This window comes from Haliaeetus albicilla, chromosome 5 (genome assembly GCF_947461875.1).
Source record: "Haliaeetus albicilla chromosome 5, bHalAlb1.1, whole genome shotgun sequence".
NCBI classification, from domain to species: Eukaryota; Metazoa; Chordata; class Aves; order Accipitriformes; family Accipitridae; genus Haliaeetus; species Haliaeetus albicilla.
The window spans coordinates 9,101,381-9,126,920 of NC_091487.1; the positions used below are offsets into that span (position 1 = coordinate 9,101,381).

The 25,540-nt window shown below is 41.5% G+C and overlaps 1 protein-coding gene across 3 annotated transcripts in view; it reads left to right on the forward strand.

The window, feature by feature from the left end:
• Positions 1–25,540, forward strand: part of BRF1 (BRF1 general transcription factor IIIB subunit) — a 174,018-nt gene that overhangs the window by 89,746 nt on the left and 58,732 nt on the right. For all 3 annotated transcript variants that reach the window (XM_069783268.1, XM_069783269.1, XM_069783270.1), the window contains 5 exons: positions 364–457; positions 10,655–10,781; positions 12,369–12,408; positions 12,498–12,590; positions 13,338–13,616. In XM_069783268.1, the coding sequence (XP_069639369.1) occupies positions 364–457; positions 10,655–10,781; positions 12,369–12,408; positions 12,498–12,590; positions 13,338–13,616 (633 nt within the window). The remainder of the gene's footprint in view (positions 1–363; positions 458–10,654; positions 10,782–12,368; positions 12,409–12,497; positions 12,591–13,337; positions 13,617–25,540) is intronic.

Sequence of the window (25,540 nt, forward strand, 5' to 3'; positions counted from 1 at the left end):
ATTCAGCGTTTCGCTGGAGACCTTTTTATTCAGGACTAGTAAATTCTGCTAAAAAGATGATAACTTTGAAAATACATGATCAATGAGATGTTCTTGTGCTTTATTTTAAGTAGCTGACCGTGGTTTCCCAAATATTAAAGCATAGGATTTTTCAGGGTGCAATTTGCAATCAGCTTTATTGGCGAGGAAGCAAAGTTTCTAAAGTCAAGTCAATCACCTGTATCCAGGGATGCAGCTGAGCACAAGCATTTACAGGTCTTTAGCTGAAGGCAGGGACGAAGAGAGGGTATAGTTATCTGTTTTCTGCTTTTCTTTGGGAAATTTTCCTCTTTTTGACATTGACTTTCCCTGCTTATTCTCTAGCTCTGCTAGTGGCAGCAAGAATGCATGATTTCCGACGTACTGTTAAAGAGGTCATCAGGGTGGTCAAGGTTTGTGAGTCTACATTAAGGAAAAGGTCAGTGCAGTCTTACTGCTTTTATCTTTCGTTTACAGTACTGAAAAGTGGTGTAGTCTAAAATGAATGTATATCGGAGAAAACCAGGTTCTTTTCCTTTTCAGAAGTGCCAAGAATAAAATAAGTACAACATGTTTTAGCGGGTCATTTTTAAGTACTAACACCTGCCTCTTATGTAAGGCCTCACATGCTTAGCAAAGATGGTGAGGAGCACTGTGCCCATTTAACAGGTGAAGAGTTGAAGGCAAAAAAACGTTGTGTCAGAAATGTTAACAGTGTTGTCATGTCCTCAGAAGAAATAATTGATTGATTCTCAAAGCTGAGGGCATACTGTGGCATTTTTTTTTCATTAATCTAGAATACAGTGCTGAAAAGTCTCGTCCTTTAGCTGTTATTGAACAGAGCTTTTCAAAATATTTTGCTGAAATGTTCATTTTTGATAGTGTTGCACTGCTAATAAATAGAAGACAGCGCAGTGAGTCTAATGGTAAGTTCACTGGAGGGGTCCGAAGTGGAATTATCAGCAGAATGTGAGCCTGAAAGTGGGAATTTCCCAAGTACTTTTGACATGTTTGGTTTTTTTTTAAAGATCTAGTAGTATTTCCCATATTTTGATGAAGTAAGCAGTCACCCTGTTTCCCTCATTTTAGTTTTGAAAAGTTGTAACATTTTCTTTCCCATAGGTTCAGTAAAAAAAATGACCTAACTGTGAAATACCATGCTTTCTGTTGCCCCCGGTTGGAAATTTTTGTACCACCAATATATTCTGAAGTTTGTTCCACCAAGGTCTGTCTTTAGAAAGCTGCCCTGGCGTGTCTCTTTCTCTCCATCTCACTGAGACCAGCTTAAGCACATCCAGCCGAGTCTAATACTTGTTAATAATGCTCACTTCTTAATTGTGAAAAGTATTTTTGCCCCAGATCTTCATTTGTGGAACAGGAGTGATGCTATTTCCCTACCATGCGTGTGTGGTATAGGGATAAATTTAAAGTGTTTGAAGTGCTTCAAGGTACTACGACTATAAGGATGGAGCAGTACAAATGCCACTTTTTTTATCTGGTCAACAGGTCATGTGTTTTAGTATGTGTTTTGTATGATTAATGATATATGCCCCCACAATCTACTTCAAGATGCTTTGGTTAAATAGTTAAAGAGTTTGTTCTTACTAAGAAAGTAAGCATAATAAATTAGAATTGGAAGGAAAATTAATTTGAGCAATTGTTTCAAGCGAAGAAATCTTACTTCAAAATTCATGCTTTGAAATGTTTACTCAAGTCACACACATCAACTAAAATGACAGCGTTATTTACTTTGACAGGGTAAATGTGACAGCTGAATTATTTTCAGGCAGCTATAATTACAACTATTTATCATGAATCTATAAATTTGATTGATGTTTTTCAAATAAGAGCATGTTATATAGTATTTAACGAAGACAAATAAAAAAATACCTTTGAATAACTCTTTCTGCACTCCATTTTTTTCCTCTTCTTTCAAGAATTCCTCTCAAAATGCCATCAAGTAGAAGTTGTCTAAATTAACAAGAACTTGTTTCACGTTCTTAAAAATTTCCTTGCTTCTCAGTTTGATGTACAGTTTTATTTCAATTATTGCTATAGTTACTCTGGTTTGTGACGAGCTGTTGCTGCTCTGTGCGTTGTGAAGGTGTTGAGTGTGGTTGGGTGAACCCTCATTGATGGGTGGCGTTGGATGCTGCACTCACTGGTGATGGCTTTGTCCTGACAGCTCTTTGAAACCAAACAGGAGTCCAGATAAAGCTGAAACTTCCAGCCTGCAGGTTCCGCTGTACGGTTTGATTTAGCTCCCAGTTGGCTACATGGCTCCTGGGGGGAAGCACAGACCATTGGAAGCTGAATTTGCTTTTGGTGCCGATGGACTTCCATGGCAGAAATCTGCAAGGGAAGGGACGGCACCGACACGAGGTGCCTCGTGGAGGCAGCCCGGCAGCCTGGGGGGGACGGGGCTGTGTTGATCAGTGGCTTGGCTGAGGATGCGGGAGTGGCGCTTTTTAAGAAAGCCCTGCTTGGCTTCCAGTTTTGGGAAGACCCTCAGCAAGGGGTGGCAGCCCTTCCCTAAGAAAGGCACTATTTCTGATCCTTTGCAATGCAGCTGATGCGACTGTGTAAGAGGGGATTAGTTCACCCTGTTGTCCATCAGGTGGAGAGCACCAAGCCCTACGTGCCTGTGGTCTGTCGCCTCAGGAGGAGGTTCACAAAAATGTGACGTAGCTTCAGGTCATAAAAATGAATGACCTGATCATCAGGGGAATCTGTTCTGGAAGGAAAAAGTGACCAAGCATGGTGCGTGGACCCTGTCACTCATCCCTGAATCAAGAGTTCTTAATTTAGCCATCTGTTTGGTTAAAAATCAGTGTGTGTTTATTTTTAATATGCGTGGGGTTTTGGTAGGATCTTGGCAAGAGAACTTTGTAGTTACTTCACAGGGCCTTCTAGCTTTGTGTTTTGAAGCACACAATTAAAATGTAAAGCTTGTTGCTGTTGTTGAAAGTGAATGTATTAAATATTAATAAATGCACTGATAATTCTATCTCATTTCCAGTCTAATTGAAATGATATTAACTTATATATCACTTTATATATTCAAAGTACTGTACAAATATTAACTAATTAGTCAAATTGTTATTTTCTGTGTAATCATCTGTGGAGATAGCAGAAATTAACTTTTAATAAACCCAAGCCTTTTATTTCATTTAATCCTCACATTTGTGCCTGTGTTCAATGCACCTGTCTTCGCTGCTGCCTCTTTAACCTTTACATACTCTGCCCCTTCATCTGTTTATTCACCTATTGCATACTTTCTCTGCATACTAAATTCTGTCTTATCTGCAGTGAGAATAATTTTTGTGATATTTGTCCATTGTGCATTATCTAATACTGTGTGGCCCTTATGCCCGTTTGAAGATCTTAGGCGCTTCTTCAATAGAAATAAAAAAACCTCCGCTTATCTTTGTTAACACTTGCATTTTACTTCTTTGGCTTAGTCTCTTTATCTTTAAATTGAGCTGCTTTTTACATAAAAAAATATTTCTTCTCAGTTCCATAAAGTACTATCTGTTAAAAACCCTATTTGTGATGAACTTCAGAAGAAGTAAAGCTTCATTTAGAAGGAATTGGAATGAAAGACCAGAATGGGTTTAAAGGGCTCATTTTTGAGGTGAATGTTTTTTCTCACAACAAAATAGCGTTTTGGGGGAAGACAAGAATTGTTACAAAGGAACTCCATTTACCAGTTGGAGATGCTGCAGGGACTTTCATAAATGGGGTCCTTTGCTCATATCCTGGGGACCCAGCTACAGCTCTTTCAATGACTACGTTGGTAATTTTCTGGAAAAATTAAAGATTCATGCATAGAGATAAATGTATTGCCCACAGCTTTTCTTATTTCCATTTCTGCAATATATAGCTCACATAAACTTCATGTCCAAGCTCCCAGTGCAGTCTCAAGCTGGGTGGGTGTCTGTGAGAGCAGGCAAAGTGAGGAGCAAGTCGATAGGAGTCCAGAGTGGGGATGGGAAGAGAAGGTAACGGGGACATGTGTAGCTGTGAGGTGGCTATGAGGTTACGTTTTCCAAAATACCAAAGCCATATCAAGGCTAGGACTGAAGGGAAAGGCGTGAAAAAGTCTGTGTTTGGCTGCGATCCAGGTAAAGCCGTGCTAAAATCCTGTGAAAGGTATCTGCTGAATTAAGTGAGAACTGTTTACCTAAGGCTTTTGAGCATGGAGAAGGGTAGAGGATGCTCAGTACGTCAGAGCTGTGTAAGTGCTCTTGGCTGAAGTGTGGTATGGAGAGAAGTTTTCAGAAAACTGGGGAAGTTACTTCATGTAAAGGAGCTTGGGGTGGTGTCCGCTCTGATCTCAGCTCAGCAGCCATGAAGCTCCTTCGCTGGCCGCTGTTGTGACAAGCTATGAAAGAAAGTAAATTGAAAAATACTTTATGTCTCCAGTTAAATAATTTCAAGTGGCTTAGAGATGATTTCTAGAAATCTTTCTAGTATGGTGAGTAAAATACAACTTGATCCGTGTGGGTTGGTATTGCATACCTTTGTAAGTTGGATTGCCTGTTTTAATGAAAAAAGGTTTTATTTTTGAGGAATCCAATTTCACAGGCAGTGTTCCTTTTTATAAATCCGGCTTCTATACAGCTAGTAAGCTAATACATTAATTAGATTCCTGATATATTTTAGTACTTCATACTTATTTAAAAAATGTAATTTCGAACTTACTTGGTGTCTGTTACTTTTGAAACAATAATTTATTTGTTAGCACTAACTCGGGCTTAGATCTTGTAAACAGATTTTTCTGTGTTTGACTTTCCTCATCTGAGCGGCTGTTAAGAAATTAAGCAGCGCGCTATTTTTCTTTTCCAGGAGATCATAGAGTGTTTTTGACAGACCACAGTGGAGGAACCATGCTAATGAAACAAAATTTTAAGGAATGCTAAAGCATTTTGTTTCATTAGTGTGGTGTGAACACTTGAATCAGGGTGTCATGGTTTAACCCCAGCTGGCAATTAAGCACCACACAGCCGCTCGCTCACTCCCCCCACCCAGTGGGATGGGGGAGAGAATTAGGGAAAAAATAAAGTAAAACTCATGGGTTGAGATAAAGACAGTTTAATAGGACAGAGAAGGAAGGAATAATAATAATAATAGTAGCAGTAGTAGAAGAATATACAAAACAAGTGATGCACAATACAATGGCTCACCACCCGCTGACTGATGCCCAGTCAATCCCTGAGCTGTGGTGCCCCCCGGCCAACTTCCCCCAGTTTATGTACTGGGCATGATGTAATATGGTATGGAATACCCCTTTGGATCGTTTGGGTCAGCTGTCCTGGCTGTGTCCCCTCCCAGCTTCTTGTGCACTCTCAGCCTCTGCTGGCAGGGCAGTGTGAGAAGCTGGAAAGTCCTTGCCTTAGTATAAGCACAGCTTAGCCACAACTAAAACATCAGTGTGTTATCAATATTATTCTCATACTAAATCCAAAACACAGCACTATACCAGCTACTGGGAAGAAATTAACTTTATTCCAGCTGAAACCAGGACATGGGAAAAAAACCCCAAGAACAAAAAATTCCAGGTGGTTTAGGCTGTTGGACTTCTGGGATGGCCAGGGAGGTCTGTCAGTGGGATTACTGGTGGGCTAACTGTGTGCACAAGTGTTAACCTGAGTTAACCCCATGTGTAAGTGTTTGCAGAATCAGGGCTTTAAAATTTATTCTGATAAATTTGTCATAATTTTAAATCTTTGTTTTGGTGTGAGCAAATAAAAGCAACTAATTCCAAAGGGTGGTTTTATTTAGTACAATAAATCTTTCAATGTATCTATTCTTCAATACTTAGAAAATGACGGTGAGTTGCCAGCAAATGAGAACCATAAATTGTGTAAAATTGTGTATATGTACAGTGATTACATATAAGGAGATTACACTTCTGTTTATTTACATAGTGGTGGATACTGGAAAACTTTTTTTTTTTTATGTCATGTAGGAAGCATTTAATAACTATTTCTGATACATGTTCTGTATTAAGTATCACTTTTAGGGTGTGTGTTTACATACTTCCATGAATAGTACATGCATAAACATTGTATGGCTTGGAAAAAAATGGGGAGAGAAGGATGATGCAATAGACTGTTACATTTGTAGTGTGAAAAATAGTGATGGTTTGCCACATCAGTGTGAATTCTGAACTTCTCTCCTACGAGTGAGTGCACAGGTTTAGAGTGGCAGGCAGCACTGATGAATGTTAAGTTAAAACAGTGGGAATATACTGCAATATTTTGGTACTTCACTAAGATATGAAGGTAAATCCCTTACTTTCCAGAGTTTGCAAATGTTGGAGTTGTCAAATCAGCTGATCTATTACTAGGATGTTTGTAATTGATATGACAGTTAAGGTTATGTAGATATCATGTAAGTTATTATTTAGGGTTTTAATTATATTGTTAATTTGGGAAAAAAGTCAGGGGAGTTTAATTACCACCACCACCTTATCTTGCAATAAAGTTTTTTTAATGTATTTCTGCTAACAATATGCCAATATTCAGCTTAGTACTTTTTTTAATCCTTTAATAAAATATTTTAAGTACTTTAAAAAGACCTCTCACAAAAGGCAACTTAAAAGCTCACTGCTCAGGCTAAATTTCACGTTCTCTCTTTAAAAAAACAACTGTCTCTGAACTTGTCATTTGTTAGCCCTTCTGTGTAGAGGTCCAGCACAAGATACCTCTTCTTTATGCTGCCTGCTTTCTAGAGCTAGATGCTGATTGTGTATATGTAGGAGGACACCATGGCTTTTCCTAATGGTCTCTGCTTAGAAGTCCCTCTTGGACTTTGGACGTGGACTCCTGAAGCATTGTGAGTTGGACTCCAGAAGACCTTGTTGTTTTATGTGCTTTGTCGCACCCCACTGCTGCAGAATTTCAATTAAACATTAAAACCGAGCAACTAGCTGCACACAGGAGTCTTTTTTTTTTTTGCCTTGGCTGTAGACTGGATTCATAAGTCTTCACTGGACAGTGTCCCTGAAACAAAACAAAGTAAAAAAAAACATTGCTCGTAACTTCAAAATGAGTGACCCATTTTCCCTTATTGGGAGCTAAATTAAGTGTGAACAGAATTGGTTTACTGTTTTGTGCACAAAAGTGCTTTATCAGAAGACGAGGTGTGGTTTTGTCCGTAAATGGATGAAATAAAAGCCATGGAAATTTTTCTTTGAAAAAAAAAAAGGTTGGGGTTAGGGGCAGATGACAGCAAGCTCTGGAACAACTTTTCTTCCCAAAGGAATTTGCTTGAAAGACTTTGCTGTGAGAAACTGTAAGAGGAGGGTTTATACTGGAAGTTAAATCTTAGCCTGAGCTGTAGTGGTTGCCTCTGCTTCGGCTATAAATAGAAAATACTTGTCTGCCAAATTTCAATTTTTAGAGCCCTTTTGAATTTGTGCCAAGGAAATATTATCTTAATTTGTATATCTGTTTATTTTCTTCCTTCTGTGCATAACTTGAAATGGCAACTCTTATTAGATTTTTTGAGTAACAAAAGTGCAAAATGAACTTGGATATAATTTTTATGTGGGACTTAAAAAATAGCCCATAGCTATTTTTTTTTTTCGTGAGGGCACTCCCTCGCCCCTGAAAGTATTGTGCTTATAATTATGGTTGCGTCAGTTTTTCTTAGCTGCCAAACTAATGTTACCTTGTTTCATGTGGTGCAGACTGCTGCGTGCATCAGTTTGTTGCCTTGGTGGCATGTGTCCAAACACTGGATAAAATTAAAGATATGTTTAAAAATATGTAGACAGGATATCAGCCAATGTAAAATGTTGAGGCAGGCAAGTGGTTGGCAAATGCAGGTATTTATTTATATCAAGTTAAAGGAAAAAAATGTTGAGTGAACAGCTCGCTCTCCCACAGAGATGATGCTCAAGCTGTGATCCTGACCATCAGGGATGGATGGTTCTTCGTTTCAAGAGGAAGGTTAGAGCCTTGTAGTTAAGACCGTTGAGAAGTGAAGAAATAATGTGCTTCTCTAAATCTGGGCTTGCCACTGGGCTGTACCGACACTGTCACGCTGGCAGCCCTCACTGCCGGCTGCTCAGCCTTCGCCCCGTTCTGCTTGGATCGGGACCGAGGAAGAGGAGGGCACGGGCACGGGACTGGATGCTGGTGGCCGGGTCGGATGGTCGAACCGTGCTGTGCTGTGGGTTTGAGCTCCTTGGTAGCACCACCAGCAAACACGACGTAGCTCTGCCCCCTCCTCGTGCGGATGCACTGAAGGTCTTAGGAGAGACCCGTGCTGCTGTTGTAGCTCAGGGCTGAAGCTGGCGTTTGAGCTGAACCGGCACGTTGGCTCACCCGTGGACTAACGCCTGACGGGTGCAGGGTACGTGATGCTGGTCACGCTACGCGGTGGGCAAGGAGAGGGACAGACAGAGCCTCGGGTGTCCGCAAGGAGACGTGCGTGGGGTTGGGCGCTGAAACCCAAGCGTGGTCATCTCGTCCCCAGCCTTGCTTCATGAGGGACTGGTTTTGCTGCTGGTATTTTCTTCATTGCTCCACATGCCCAGAGGTGTTGCCGTTTTGGCTGGGCTCTGGGTCTGGCCGCTCATCTCAAACTCGGAGCGAGTGTGGGATAAACAAACTGGGCGTCTTTGCCAAAGTGCATGTTGGCTTTTTACAGTGGGAGGAGAATAGTATTTTAGCAAGGCGAGGCTGGTTGGGAGGAAAAGTCTTGCTGAAATGAGACTACCCGTGAGTGCATGATTCATACGTGGAGAGATGGATGACTGTGGTTTAATGATGGTGACTGGGAAGATCCATGCTCCTAAAATGATACATGGGCTTGGCATTAAGTGAATCCTGATTTAAAATAATAACAACAGTGCCATAGCCAGGTTTTCCCTCTAGCCTGATAGATGAGGCTCCCTCCTGGAAGGTGGGTAATGCACGCTGGAAGCCCGTTAACGCTGAGAAAGATTTCTAGTCTGTTAATTAAAAGCTGGGTGCTGCTACTGCCAACAGCATCCTCCTCTCCTTTCCAATTTGATCTGAAAGAGAGGAGGAGGGAGCTGGGAGCTGGTACTCTGAGGGAGGGTTTGGGGCTGTCAGTCACTCTCAAATACATGCCTAATTTCGGGCTTTGTGGAGATGCTTGAACTCCAAAAGCGAGACTAGATTTCGGAGGCTTTCTTCTCCTCAGCAGCACTAATTCTGGCCGGCACAGCCATGCCTGGGCTCAGCGTGCTGCTTGCTGTTGGTTTTATGTAGAGGTGCCCAGCTCTCCCTCAGCATTTCATGGCATGAGATGGACTGTGGACTGTGCTCCAGGAGCAGGGTGTCTCCAAGAAAAGTGTCCTGAAGTTGTGGCATGCCTACATCCCTTTGTATGGGCTATCTTGTCTTACTTCTCAGTTTATAAAAAAAGAAATACAGGTACTGATGAAGATGTAGGGAGAGAGCGTGGCCCTGTGCTCTTGGCGTTGACCCTGGAGTCAGTTGGAAACTGAATTTCTGTCCTAGAGAAAATTTCCTTCTTCGGAAGGAGTTCTGTTGCAGTTGGAGCTAGAGGAGAAAACCATGACTGTGTTTAGGGGGGGAGAAATGCTGAAAGGTCCTGTGCTGGGAGTACTGAATCACCGTTTTTAGTTTCCTAGCTTTGCAGATGGAAGCTGCTGTCAGCTTTGCTTCCTCTGGAAGATGGGAATATTCCAGTGAAGCAGCTGCAGACCCATCATTGCCGTTTTCCCATGGAAAATGTTGATATTATTAAAAGGGCACTTTCTGTCAGAAAAGCATTCTGCCAGACATTTCCTGACCTGGCTTTGTACTTAACCTTTTGTCTCACTGTCTCCATCAGTAAAATGGATGTGCTCATTCTCAACCACCTGTATAAAATGCTGAAATTTGTGGATGAAGTTATGACAACATGGTCTCATTTAAGATTCAGTTCCTTTGAAAGATTCAGCTGCTTTCATGGAAATTCCCCATGGAGCTAGTCCTATCTCTCACATAGGTAGAAACTGTTAAAATGTGAACATTAAACAAATACAAAGTGTATTATTGTAAAATTACATGCATTCATCTATTCCATCTGTGCAATGTGCAGATGATCCCTTTATTTTACTAGTGCTTCTGCGTGTCCTGGGAAGATTACTTCTTGTCCCTCTTCCAGTCTGCTGAAGATATGTTACTTTAACATTTGCTTTGCATAAATTAATCATGCTAACATATCAGGAATATTTTTTAGCATACTCCTAAACTATGATGGCAGATATTTTAGTTTGGGAATCTGTTTTGTTGTTGCCGTTGATAACAAAAGCAATGAGACAGGAGGAACGAGCTGCGTTTCTCATCTTAGTTTTGTCAATCTATACTTAATTGACCGTAGGAGCTGTGGTATTTCTGTTCAGTCTTTGTTTATCAACAAAAGTGCGTTACATACTCTAATAAATCAAAAGCTAATTTGTTATATGAAAAGATACTTTCTTTGCAGCAGATGAAACAATTAGTATCACTTCAGTTTTAATGTAGTCTGTATTTGAGCCAAAGTTTCTAAGGATGACATGTTTATTCTGTAACTTAGCAGTTTGACAAATTTTGTTACTTTTAAAGGAGTTCTTAAAGATGTTATGGTAATGTGCTGTATGCTTTGGTAGGTTGACTGAGTTTGAAGATACACCAACAAGTCAGCTAACCATAGATGAGTTTATGAAGATTGACTTGGAGGAAGAGTGTGATCCTCCTTCGTTTACAGCTGGTCAAAAAAAATTGAAGATACAGCAGGTGAATTCTGAATCAGATGCTCTCTGTATTTGTCTCCTTTCTTCTCCCTCTGTATATTCCTTTTTTAATTAGTTAATACTAAATCCTAACTGACCAGCCTTTGATAAGGTTTAATTACATATGTTTTGAGGGTCTTAGGAGAAGGGTGAGAATTAGTGCATATGATACCCATTAACTAAAGGAGACTTTTTTGTTTTACTGGCAAAGGGATAGGTTCCCAGTTTAAAAAAAAAATATATATGTATACAATTATATATAGAAGTTTTTCTCCTATATAGTTTTTGTTCACTCCTCCAGAGAGCTGTGCTCTTTCAGATATGTAGCTTCAAATGTAGCTTTAAACATCCTCTGATGAGGGATTGAAGTATGTCTACCATCTTAGCCAGCTGCTGTGGGAAGTAGAGAGTCAGGGCTCTTGCTAATGCAGGTCAGGATGTCTGGGTGGCCAAGTAAACAAGCACCAGCTGAGCTGCTGTGTTTTGCAGGCTACCAGTGTTTGGTGCTTAGCCCGCGACTGCTGCATGGTAGATGAGGGCTCAGCCCACTCTGCCCAGATGCTCCCCCACTTACAAGCTGATGCCGTTACACTAAGCTCTGTTATCTCCTTTATGCTTGCTTTCCTACTGCATGTGTTTCCCTTCTTGCGCTTCGACCTTTTACCGAAGCATCAAATCTTTTTGTCCTTACAAAACTGGAGGCTCTCATGTGACAAGTTAAGCTGAGCTTGTGCCATGGAGGTCTTGAGTAGCTGTCCTAATGTCTGCACTTCTCTTTTATATGCTGTATGCACTCTTCCACCCTGGTTAGCAAGGATCAGGGTTGCAAAGGTATAAGCTTTGTAACTGGATCAGAAACCATGCACTGTTTTTAATGTGATACCCGTGATCAGGAGAAGTGCCATTACGTATAACTTTTTTTTAAACACATATAAAAACAATAACCCAATTACTTTAATGAGACTGCTGTTTTTTTGTGTGGCACAACACCTGCTTCCACAGAGATTAGTTTCTCATGTGGCTTAATTTCTTTACAAAGCATGAGCTCAAGCTGGCACCAGAGGAGAAGATTTTACTAGTGTCATTGCTGATTCTTACATTATTAGTTTTTAGGGTTTTTGTTTTTACTGTTCTAAATATGCTGTCATTTAAAGGTCTGTAGGCGTGTTTATGATGTTCTCAAGAGCCTACCAGGTGCTGTAGGTCAGTAGTTCAGTCTGCCATCACCTGTGTGCTACGTTTGGCCCGGGCACTGCAATTTCAGCACTGTCCTTGCGCTTGCTCACATCTACAGGCACAGTCATAGAGCCTGACTGCTGAAGAATGGGGCCTTTTATTTGCAGCTTGCCGTAGTGAAGGTTCCTTTTGAAGTACAGGGATGGGTGAGAGAACAATTTGAAGTTGGTCAGTATCTTGAAACTTGTCTGTCTTACCTGTCTTGACACTACAAAGTAATTTGAGTTGGGATTTGAAACGTGCTTATTGCTTTTAAAGTACCGTATGATTCTGTGTCTCTATATACTGTTCACAAACAGTACCAAGTTGGGTTCTTTTAGTAATTTCATGTTTATTTTGTTTATTTTCATTTCAGCTTGAGAAGGCATTATCAAAAAAGCTGGAAGATTTTGAAGGTATAAGTTGTGTTTAGTGTAACATATCACTCATTTGCTCAAAATCACATCAATGATTCCTGAGTTTTATTTTTATTTCATCACCACAGGTGAAATATCGAGCTATCAAGATGAAATAGAGATTGAATTAGAAAACAGTAGACCGAAAGCAAAAGGCGTATTTGCAAATTTCACTAAAGATGGTAAGTCTGTAAAGTCTTGTGACTACTTAAATAATAACTGGCTCAGATCCTGCAGGCAGTCTCAGGTGTATGAACTTTATTGTGATAAATATGATCATACTAACGGTTGGACTCGATGACCTTAAAGGTCCTTTCCAACCTAAATGATTCTGTGATTCTTTAAATATGCTTCTGTAGTACAAGATCTCTATTGTGTTGGGGTTCTCTCAGCCAATTAGTTGGTTCATATATCAGTCTTCAAAACAACTACATTGTTCATCACAATGACAGTTCATTAATGATTTCAGTTGTTTTTCTTTCCTGGTGCAGTATAAACTTGGCAGTGGTACCTGAGAGTGTTCCTTTTCATCACTGAAAGTGCAGTGGACCAGTATCTAGACTCTTCTGTCACCAAATCCCCCGGTTGACTAAGCAATATGGAAGGGCTTTGTGCAGGTTGAACTGGCTATTTCTAATTTGTAATTATACCAATAAGTAGCCGGCTTCTCTCACAAAGCCCTTTTACCTGCCATAATTTGATAACACAATACTTCTATTTTAAATGATGACTGTATTCACAAAAATACATTTTAATAGCCAAGGTAATGAATTTGAAGAGCATCTGGAAACTCCATGTATTCATACACTGTACTAAAATAATGTGTATTTCTTTCTAAAGATTTTTATTCTTTAAGTGAGCGCCTCTATTTATTTAGTTTCTGTGACAGATGGCATGCAGTGATCTCTTGGGTTTTTTTCCCCTTACAGATTCTATAGAAGATAATACCTCTAGCATACTTGGAGAGGAGGAGGCAGAAGATGAGGAACTGGAAGCAGCTGCTAATCACTTAAACAAGGACTTTTATAATGAACTTCATGAGAAGGATAGAGTCAAAAAAAATGAAGATGGGGAATGCAAAAATGGAAATGAAGCTCTTGTAAGACCACCCGCACTGGAATCCTTGCTTGGCCCACTCCCCACTGCAGCTAGTCTTGGCATAACAGAGTCCATAAAAGAATGCATATCCACTAAGGACCGAGAGCCTGGTGAGTAGGAGATCAGTTCAGCTCAGAGTGGAAACTGGACACATGCAGCCAGTTGTGGGTTTATTGTGTAATTTCCATGTATCTTGATGGTTACAGTGGTAGCAATTCCATGAATCACTGTAATTTCAAGGTACAGGAGCTGTGGGGCTGGATGGGACCAGTGGTCTTGGTTGTTGATGTTGGTCATTGGCATCTGCTCCTCAGGAAGCTGCGGGAAAATCTGGAATGCCTAATTATTTTCTGATGCCTGAGAATGTGTATCTCTTAGTTGAGTAGATTTGCAGCCATATGATAGCTGATGGGCATATTTCAAGCCATGCAGTCTCAATTAGGAAGTTGGAGGAAGCAGATTCCTGTAAATATGACTGGGAATTGAAACCCAAGTATGAGAATTTTAGATCAAGGCAGACTTTCTCAGGAGACATTTTACTGGAGTCAAACATGATGCAGTCTGTGTCTCTAGTTGAGAATCTTTGCAAATGGCAAATATTTAAGACGTTTGTAAGAGGAAATAACTGCTTGTATGCTTTTTTCTTTGACGCAGACTTTGGTGTGTGTTCTGGTGGTTTTGCTCCACTTCTCTTAAAACCCCCACATCTACCTGCATCATATAGCTCTGTATAGTACAGTGGGAGCAGGACCGATCAACTAAGGAAGCCAATTTTGCTAGAGCCATTAAAGCAGACAGTATTGCAAACAGCCAGTTGTCTAGGCAGGTTTGTTTGCTTTTTCTTATGTGTGCTTGAGCGTTATGGAGATGGCATTTTTTTAAATTCCTTTTGCATCTTAATGTCTCTGAGAATGGAACATATCTAGAGGACATCTTATTCTTTTCTTTATCACAGTTAATTTTTCCATCATGAGACACACCTATCTGAATCTGTTTTGTCAGCTTAGTTGGGGGTTGATGCAGCAGAACATTTTGTTATCCAAACTGCTCTGATGTTAATTTCTGTTCAACAGCACCTACTTACTACAAGGTGCTCCCTGCCTCAATAGATGAACCGAATGCTTTCAGATTCTTATTATGTTAGTGTTTGCGTTCCAGAAATGTAGCAAGATGATTGCACGTTTATATTTTGTACAAATGAAATCATATAGAAACAGTCGAGTGGTTTTGAGTTTGTTTTAATTACAATTAAGAAAATGGATGGCTCGTGGCTCGTCTTTCTCCTGGAAATCAGCGGTTCATGTTGAAGAGAGGTCAGTAATGGCTAGAAGCTGTTGTTGTCTGGCTAGCCAATGACCTGTAAAAATGAGTTCCTAGTGATGGACGTTTCACAGCTGGCATTGCTATTGACCATTCTAATGGACAGGCTGAGGACTGAGTTTAAAGATGAGACTAAGCTGGTATAGCCAGGTACGTTCCTCTGAGTCAGGCTTCAGGCAGGTGGGCAGGAGAGCGCATGGCTGCTCATGCTGTGGCTTGCCTGCATTTGCTGTTTGTGTTCTTTCAAAAGTGGAGGATGTGCCAAATGAACTGAATTTCAAAACCAAATAGGTTTCAGTATGTTCGTTCTCTTTTAATGCATCCGAGAAACCATTGCGGGTGTTTGAACAAGTACTTATTTTCTTAACATCTTGTGAAGCTCATATGCCACGTTACTGTTTTGGTTTTATTTTGACTGTAGATCCTGCCCCAAACTCCACCCCCCCCGCCCCCGCCCAGTGACTCTGCTAATTTATTAAGTTTCATATGAACATTTAAAAGTTTCATGTGAAGTCAGATTCACTTTGTTTTTGTCTGTACTGCGGGGTAGTGGTGCTGGGGCAGTTCCCAGCCTCCGAGCCCTTGCCACGTGGTGCTTGCATGGTGTGGGCGCATCGCGGTGCGCGTCACCCCCTGAGGATCTGCTTTCCTTCGGGAAGTCATCTGGGTTCAGGAGCAGTAGCAGAGACTCAATGTGTTTTCGATGACTGGGAGCCAGGTCTAGCCGACAGGCTGGGAAATACACTTGGCTTGCAGTTGGCATGTTACGATGCAGGATAAAGAAAACCTCTTGTTAAGATGCCTCGCGTTGGTCACTGGTGCATCTTAGCTCTGAACCCTGATGAAAACCAGTGTAGATGTTTTGGTCACCTCAGCCAAGGATGTCTTGAATTCTGCCTGATAGCTCTGGGAAAAGTTTGTACCTGGAGGTAGTATCTTCTTCTATCAGGCCGACTGGTATAGCTGTAAAAATTAGACAATTTCCAGGTTTCTGGGCCCTTCTTCGTGTCTGAAAAAGAAATGTCAGTTTTCAAAACTAAATACAGGATGAGAGAAGTTGCTCAGAGTTTAATCTGAGATGGCACAATTATAGATCGTCTTGAAACAAAAGTAGTTGGCACCTGTGGAGGGAAGAGGGAAAGATCATAAAATTTTCTGAATTTATCCTGTGTATTTGAATTAGTTCAGTGCAATTTGTATTGTGACTCTCAGCTGGCCATAGGTTTGCTATGGTATTTCATGTTCCAACATGAACATAGAAAGTCCATTGGAGAAGGGAGAGAGTCATCATAACATTGCACCCTTAAGGTGATGTTTTGATTCTTCTCCACAGCTGTGTAAGTCATAAACCAGGAACCTTTCCCTTCCTTCAGCCCTCTCCAACCCTGAGTCGTCTTCCACTGTGTGGACCATCTGGGTCAGGTTGGGCTGGAGACCTTAGTCAGGATGATTTTGTATCTCCTGCTGGGTTCCACGTGTTGTTGGATGGGTGTATTACGTCTGGTCAGTGCAAGTGGTTGGAAACAGCATCCCTGGTGCTACCTGGTGAGGATTCCTAGCGAACCCTCATGGTGATACACTGTGTGGTTGGGCAGGTGGCTATTAAATAGGAGCTCAGCAAGGAGGTGCAGTATGTGCAATGTTTGGCCTCCTTAAACGCAGGGTATCTCCTCTGCTCTCCTCTCTGTAATGATCTCTCTTCCTCAAAAATAACTCTGCTGTAGGTACCTTCTGCGAAGTCTTTTCATTTGGCTTTTGCATGTGGTAATTCAGTTTATAATTGCCTACATCAGCTGCTTTGGGAAATCTTCCACCTTTGTGCTATGGTGGCTGCAGCAACAGCAGAAGGTTTCTCACAAACTGCTTATGCAGATAAGACTTAGGTGCAGAGCCCAAGTATTAGGAAAAATTTAGTGTATTTTTGGTCCGCTTACAATTGGTATTTGAGCAGTGTGAGCCTGTCTATATGAATGTTTTATGGAAAGCATAGTATTTTAGCAAATTTGCATTACAAAGACGGCATGTAAAGTACTGGGTTAATGAGTCTGAGGCAGTAAAGTGCTTAGAATAAACACTACATTGGACTGTTTTTTTCCTACAAAGTGTATTAATTTGCAGAGACATTTAAGTCTTTGCAGACTGCTTCTTTCTTATTCTTCATGATAAAAGTGCTTTATAGTGAAATCTGAGTTTCAGAGATGGAGACGAGTACATCAGTCTGTCCATTTTCCTGGCTGTGCAGCATCCCAGCATCCTCTCCATGCTCTACGTGCTCTTTCCGATTCTGCAGTTCCTCAAAACAGGGCACCGTTTCCTTTAGGAGACTGCCACAGTCAAATATCACGGGCTTTGTTCTCAAGAAATAACACTCTTCGGTGTAAAATTTCCCTTTGCAATTTATTTTTATGTCCCTTTTATACCACTTCAAAAAATTTATCATCTTGGTGTTTCTGTCCATTTGCTGGCTGTCACCCTGTCCATCCCATGTGATGCTGCTAGGCTGTACACTGCCAGTTCATTTCTTCTTGCCACATAAATCAAAAGTTGTAAACTTAATTCTGGCCAGGGCTAAAAGTGAGGAAGGTCTGATAATAACAGAGATAAAGGTAAAATACAGGGTTTAGGTTACTGACTGACTTGATATAACTTCCTCTTTGTAATCTAGGTGGTGTTTGAGACCTGATTTAGTTTTTGTTTTGAATCAAAATTCACATGCAGTCGTTTCGGGCAGTAGTTTCAAATAATGTATGTGAAGTGGGTGGTAACACGCTCCTGCACGTCCTCATGAAAGTAAGCGGCTTTTGCAGTGAGAAATCACCGTGCGTGTACCATCTTGTGCTTGCTTAGGCACCCAGGTAACTGCATTCGCTGCTAATTTCACCAAGAATACATGAGAAAGGTTTTGCGCTTGTTCACAATTAATAGTTTGCTCATTTATTGCTCCTTGTGTTTATGCCTCCATTACTGCTGCAGGCATAATCTGGCTTGGGCTGAGGTTGAAAGATGTTGCCATTGATTTCTGTGGGTGTTAAAGACCCCATGCAGACAGTGTTCATTGATCGAATAGTTGTCGTCCCTGTGTACGAGCGCTTTTCAACTTCTTACTCAAGGAGGATATGAAAAGTGGCTAAAGATGACGTTATACAAGACTGGGATGAGCTCATCCTCCAGGGTCTTTCTTACTCTTTTCCTCTGGATTTCATCGCCTGCAGCTGCCAGCTCCCACTTCATGCTTTGTCCTGGCCTTGGGGCTTCCCCGATCCCTCCGTGAGCAGACTCAGTTCCCTCACCCAGCGAGGAAAAATGCATGTGTGTGTGATCCCCCCCCTTTTTTTTTTTGGCAGCAGACTGGTGCCGGCAGCACTGCGGGCAGGGAAGTTTGCAGAAACATGACATTTCTAGCAGGGTCTGAGCTGCCGCGGGAGGATGCTAAAGGGCCCGCAGGCTGAAAACGGTTGGCGGATGGCTGTCGGCGGCCGTGTGTGCCAAGGAGAGTTGTTTGCCCCATCGGGGATCCCAGCTCGGATTGCGGTGTGGCGGGGGGCAGGCTCTCTGCTCTCGCCATTGCTGCTCCATCGATGGAGGGGTGTTGACCTCCTCTGTGTGCCGGTTTCTTCTTCTAGCATCCTTTCTTCCTCAGATTTTGTCTGAGTACATCAGTGCCAACTGTTTGAAAATATATAAATGTATACGTTCATATAAAAGTATACAAAAAGATATAATCAGTAATTAGAGAGAACATTTTGAAGCCCTATTAAATCATAATTACTGCATACATGGGAAATAAAGCTGCTGAGTTTAGCACTAATTGTGTTACATATGCAAAGTACACTTGGTCATCAGTGCAAAGCATGTGTGTCCCCATCCTGATTGCTCTTCTGGCTCTGGCTTCAATGCTGCAGTTGTTTTGGTGGTTTTAAGCCCCACCTGTGGAAATGAGCAGCGTGTGTGACCTGCTTGGTGCCACCTTCCTTGTGTGATGCCTTCTGAGCACTCTGAGGGTTTGATCTTTGTCTCTGTGTGCCATTTGTTCATTGGAAAATGTTTTCTGTGGCAGGACTAGCTCCTTCCCAATTTTGAGATCCAAGCAATAAAAACCTTGGTACAAGCTAATCTTTCTAATCTAGCCTCTATGTGCCTATGTTTGGCAGTCTTGATAGACTGTGTCCCTGATTGAGCCTTCATTATGCTTTTAATGAGATGTGAAGAGCTTGCTGCAGCCAGCATGGTAATAGGAGACCACCAGCTGCTTTGAATGCAGTTGTTTGATACCTGAAGTCTTGGGTATGAATTACAGATGACATGATTCTCTTACTCGACTGTGTATGTCACTCACACACAAGTATTGCGTGTGCATGTGTTACTCCAAAATCTGTGTACACGTTTTTTCATGCAGGATCTTTGCATTTCATTAAACGATAGGAATGCTATAAATTCATTCCATATTCATGCCGTGAGTAACTAGGAAGGTTAGGGGATGAAAACTAATCATATAGTTTGGCTGAAAGATTTCCAAACAGATCTAGAGAGGAGTTTTGGAGAGAAACCTGCAGTTTGTTAGAGCCATCAAGGAGAAAAATTTGAGTGAAAACATAAGCTGAATCATTTGAACACATTTTTAGAACATTTGTGGATGTTTAAGGAATTTTCCAAAGGATTGGTTTATCAATACAGATATTCCTTATAGGAAAATGTGTGTCGTTTTTGTCAGAAGTCTTGATCAAAAAGAACTGCCCCGGAGTAGTGGATGCTGTGGTTGGGAGAATGTACTGGAGAGTGGGGTTCGGGTTCCTGAGCCGAAAGAAGCAGACCCATCTCTTAAACCTTACTTGGCCACATCCCATGTGAATGAATGCCCTTAGCCCCTGGCTAACCAGCCTGGCTGTCCTGTTATCCCAACTGTTTCAGGGGAGGAAGTCTCATTATGCCCTTCTCTATTCTCCTTCTTTCTTATTTTTTGCTTCATAAAATTCTGGTTTGGAATGGGAGATGTTTTAAAATCTTGAAAGCTTTTCCAGGCTTGTATTTTTATTTTTTTTTTGCCTGACTCCAGCCTCATCCCAACTGCTCAGTGGGCAACATGTCTTTTCTGTCTTGAATTCTTCCAATAAAAGCATGATGGAAAATCAGTTTTATTTTCAATTTGAGTAGCGTCAAAGCCCTGCATTGCTCTTTGATGAGAAGGCTCACCTGCTGCTTAAGGCCTTATCCTTCCTTGCTTTGAGGAGAAAAAGGCAAAAAAGCCGCTTTTTCTTCTCTTGCTGCTTCAGCCGTCTGCTGGCTGCAGGCTCTTTGGAGAAGGAGGTGGCAGCAGGGCTGTTTCTCTGGTTCGGAGACACAGACTGGGAGAAGAGGGTAAATGTGCCGGACGGGGGCTCTGGTGTGTCATTCTGCATGTTGATATTTGACGTGTGTGTGTTGCTGCATTGGCACTGCTTTTTGATGGAGCAAAGAGAAGCCATCAGCCCCAGCAGATTTTTATGCATTGTTTTCCCTCGTGTTGAGGGGAAGTCCAGGTCTGCTGTCATCTGCTCTGCCTAGGCTTAGTCTTAGGCTTAAGGAGGTGGAAATGTCCAGGAGCATAGAGCTGGGCAAGCAGGGAGAAGAGGAGAAGCTCAGCTGGGGCTTTAGGAATGGTGCTTTTCCCATGCCTAAATAGTAGAATTACAAAAACAGTCATTCCCCAAATACTAAGGGAGGGTTGTGTTTCGTGGTTGACTTTGATGCCTCGGCATTTGTAGGCACCAATCTAAGGTTTTCTTTCTTTTGGGACCTCCTTTCAAGGTTTTCTCCTGTCTGCACTCCCTACCATCTGAAAAGATGCTGGTTCTCAGCATGGGAGATACTTTCAGGGGCATTTATTATTGCTCCTGTCTTTCTGGGGGCCGATTCTCAGGGAACCTGTGGAAGGGTAACCATCTCGGGGATCACTGCCCCGCTCCTAAGTCTTGGTTGAAATAGGCTGCGGGTTAAAACAAGACTGGGGGTGGTGGTGTTGGGGGGTGACGACACAGACACCTACAGGCACACAGGAAACCTGGCTAAAAAACCTTAACTCCCTGCTAGTATGAGAATTATATGATATTTCCTTTTCTGCACCTGCCAGAATTTGAGCCCGTTAATGCTCACTGTTATTTGGTTAGGTGGCCAGTTTGCAGAAGAAACGGACATTCCTGCCCTGCCCTTCTGCCAAAAAGGAAGAAAAGTCTTTCACTAAAAAACTCACTGAAAACTGAAATTGTTCATTAGAGAATTGCAGAAGGTGAAATGCGTGGAGGCTACAGAGAGGACGTTAAAGTCGCATGGAAAGCTGCCTGCTCAGGAGGATGTTATTTGAACAATTCATCACGGCATCTGAAATGTCAGGAGTGGAGGCCTGGGTTCAGTTCAGGGAGGCTTCATGGTCTCAGTTGTTATTGAGAATAAAGACTTATTAACCTAGGTCAAGGAGCCACAAAACGTGCCCTTGGAAGAAGGAAATGCAACGCAGAGAGATTTGCAAGGCTTAGCTACTCTGAGTTTAATATGATGGGTAATAAATCCATGGGCAGTGCTGTGGTGGATCCTGACCACTTTGCGTTTATCTTGCATCTTCTAAAAAAGCTGAAGTACTTTATTTTCTGGTGGTACAGGTTCAGCTGGTAAAGGCAATACCTGCAAACTGAAAATGCACCAAAGCAAACCCTTTAAATGGAGTGCTGTTTTTGCAAGGTTTTAATATTTTTGTGTAGCTGTTTGTTGTTTTGCTTTTGTTCAGTAGCTTTGAATTTAGTTTGAAAAATGAATTTCTATATCCTCTTAAGGATTAACTTCATCACACCCCTACACACTTCATCTGTTTTGTTTGTTGGTCTGAGATCTGCGGGACTGTCATAGTAGTCAAGATAAACATGCGTATGCACGGGTTGGACTGTGACTTGCGTAGATGACCCTTGTAATTAGGGATTTCAGATATGGCACTACAGACTGTTGATGAAAACAGTCATGAGTTTAGCCATGTATAATTGTAGTTTGACATTTTCGGTTTGCTAAATGCTTTCATAGCTAAAATGGATGTATTATACAATAGAGGAATAATATTAATGTTGACACTGTTGGCAATTAAAAACAATTTTGGAAACTGAATTTTACTACTCCTGATTGCTTTTGAAATAATTTGTTTTTCAATGTTACTTTAGGATTGGTTCATTTATTAGGTCTTTAGTGTGACAATGAGATAATTGCTATTTATTTTTTATCCTGTAAGCAATTATAATCAAAGCAGCCAAATATAGTCTTCTTTGACCTGGAATCAGAGTGACCTGGCAACATGAGGCTACTGTAGTCTTCAGCTTTTCAATTTAATTTTTTTTCATACTCAGCCACCAGAATGCATTCGGTAGGGCTGATAAAATTGCATTTAGAGTTTTTGGTGTTCATTAATTACAGTGGTGCAAAGGCATAGAAACTGGCAGATAAGACCAGCTTGGGTTGGTTATTAATAACAAAAATCGTGATCTTTTATCTAGGATTGTGTAGACTGTATTGGGTCAAGAGTGTCTGAAGCGGCCAGATGAGGAGATGCTGGCAGGCTGCGTGGGGAGGGGGAGTTGCAAATTAGGGGGGGAATTGCAAAGGATTGACTCTAGGGATTTTTTGCAGCCAAGTTTTGCTAAAAGGAAGCAGAAAATACTTTCTTTTACTTTTAAAGTCAGCAGTTTAAGGTAAGGCTCAGCTTTCATATTGAAATGTATGTGTACACCTAAGATTGTAGAAGTTGTTTTCTGTGATGAAAGACCTGGATATTTACAACTGGGTAGCAGAAATAAGGGAATAAATATGAAATGAGAGAGAGTAAATAATGCTGTTAAGTAGTACCTGGAAAGAAATTCAGACCAAGAAACAAGGCTCTTGAGATGGGTATAAATGCAGAAGCCAGAAGTAAACAGCTGTACAGTGGGTGGAAGGGATACCATTTTTCAGCAAATTCACTACCTGAATGCCGTGTTTGATTTAGTTACGGTGGCGAAGCCACTGTGTACTCAGAGATGGGAAGGAAGTAAAACAGTGCTCTGTGACCAAATTGTTAACACTTACATAAGAGCAAGGCAAATGACTGATTTTGGAAGTTACGTTTAATGGCCTTTACCAATTTCCTGCTAACGGTAAAAAGTGGAAATCCACATTACTATAGAAGTCATGTATCGAAATGCAGCAACATCCGTATCAACATGAAATTGTGTCACCGGTGGTGGTATTGTATTCTGTCAAAGTTTTTCATTAAATAAAACATACTTCAGTGGGAAGTTGCTTTTCCCTAAAGTCTCTCTTTGCACTTCAAGCCAGAGTTTTTCCACTTAGTGGGAGTCCTGCTTTCCATGCTACCACCATGCCTCATGGCTCTGTAGCTGCTGCAGAACTAACACAAAGCTCCTGGGCCAAGTTCTTCCCCAAGAGCAAAGATAAAATCCCTGTTTTACATGGGTTGAATTTGGCCTCCGGTTTTAACGTGGAGCGAGTGTGTCGGGATGCGACGTTGCGAGCGCTGCTGGCCGAGGTTAAGCGTCTTGCTTTACTGGCTCATCCCCCTCCTCTCTGCTGGCGTTACTCCATGTGTAGTTGCCTCCCTCGCCTGGGTCTGTCAAAAATGTCACAGGTTCCTGCAGCCGTTTTTAATAACAGGGTCACTTTGACAGCTGTGTGTTAGGGAGCGACGCCTTGGCCGGCATCAGGTGGGACGGGGCGCGGGGGTGAGTCAAGGACAGCAGAAACCAGCTCCCCCAGTTCAGCTGGGGTCGGAGGAGCGCTTCGGACCGTGTCACTGCAGCAGCAAAGAACGTGTATTTTAGAGGCTGAGAGCGGCGTTCGTGCTTGTGCTGAGATATCAGTGCTGGAAAGGTTTTACAATCCATCGGTGAACTGGAATGGGCAATTTCAGAGATGCTGTTGCCCGAGTTAATTTTATATGCAGGGTCTTTGTACTGGGAGTAAGGTTGATCTTGAAGTTCAGCTCCAGAAATGCAACACTTAGAAATCTGCGAGCAATGAAGAAGTTTGGTTTAACAAGGCGGGGAGGGAATTCAAAAAGGTACGCCGAATTCTCTCCTGAAAAAGCCTTCTTTAAATTTAAAAGTTTATTGCTTTATCTCGACTTTCAGAAAGCTCACATGAAACTTTCTTGCCTTTGAAAGCTTGATAAAAACTCTTAAAGTACTTTGACTGAAACAGAAATTTTAATAGTGAGGCATTTTGAATGTGGAACGATGTTTGTGGGCAAGTAATTTAAACAGGTACTAATACGAAACAGTGTTGTACTTGAAAGGATACAATCGGTGTACACACACAAACTGGGTAGAATATCACTGGGAGCAATAAAATCTAGGAATTCTTCATACTCCTTTCATTGCAAGCAATTTTTATGGTATGGCTTGTGAAGCGATTGAAATGCAGAGAGCTGGCACATCGCTAGATTGATAATTCCTCCTGCTACTTACAACTTATTCTCAGTACAGATGTCCCCAATTCTCTTTTTCTATCACAGTAAAGTTTCTTGTCTGCTTCAATTTCATGCCTGCCTCAAATGTAGCATTTCTTGAAATTGTCCCTCCAATTCCCCCCCCCCCTTTAAAAGTTTATATCAGATGAAATCTAGCTGCTGTTTTTTATCGTAAGGTTTACACTTAAACTTTTAACAAGGTCGTTTTTAAGAACCGTCTTCCTTGAGAGAGCGCTTGGCTGATCCATCAATAATTATGTAGTAATAAAGCAACTGTGTAAAAATGGCACCTGCGTGCCAAACAGATTGGTTTGCAGAGCCACTGACAAAGATGAATGTTTATTACATTTTACTACTTTTGGTTCTGCAGATGCAATACAGCTATTTTCTTTTTGGCGTAAGCATCACAAAAAGTAATTTCCAATTGTGGAGTGTTTATGATAATAAGGATGTATAACTAGGGAGAGCCCAGACTGACTTTCAAATACCAGCATGAGCTTGTGATGCTGGTAATTTAGAAAAAAAATAAACAAAGAACATTTTTATTTTCTTTCTTTGCCTAACAAATTTTTTAAGCAATCACTGGGACAGAATACACAGGGAACCCTACAGTGTCATGTAGTTACTCTTCTGAATTAATTGCTATTATATTAATTGTTGATTCCCCAAAATTTGGCAAGCTTCCTCATTCTCCTTGCTGCATCCAAAGATTTCTACTTTTAATTTTACTACAATATGGAGAAGAATGTAGTGTCTAAAAATAACACGAAAGCCTGAAATTGTTGTTGTTGTTGTTTCCTTTTTTTTTAAGTGCCAGTACAATTAAGGCTGTGATTTAGATGACTTTGTATTGTTAAATCTCTCCTCTTCTTTTGGGCAAAATGTGGAATAACGTAGTCTGCAAGTTTTTATGGCTGCTAGATGTGCAGCCGTTTCGGTCAGTCAAGCTGGTTGATCACAGTGTCACCGCAGTGATGGAATGGTCTCTTGGAAGCAGCTGAGAAACACCTTAAGAATTAAACTTTTGTGGATGCAGACGTTGGGATCCCTGCACCCGCAGCCTCCGGCACGGCCTCCTCTACTCCTGTGTTGGATTTTCCCAGGGTGATGCCGGTGGGCACGGATGCCTTGGCACAGCCGCGCTGGCTGCCTGTCGGTGGTGTCCTACCTATAAGGTGCTTTCATCAACTTGCAAACTTCTTCTGGGCAAAGGCCAAAAGTCACGGGTTCTCTGCTGTT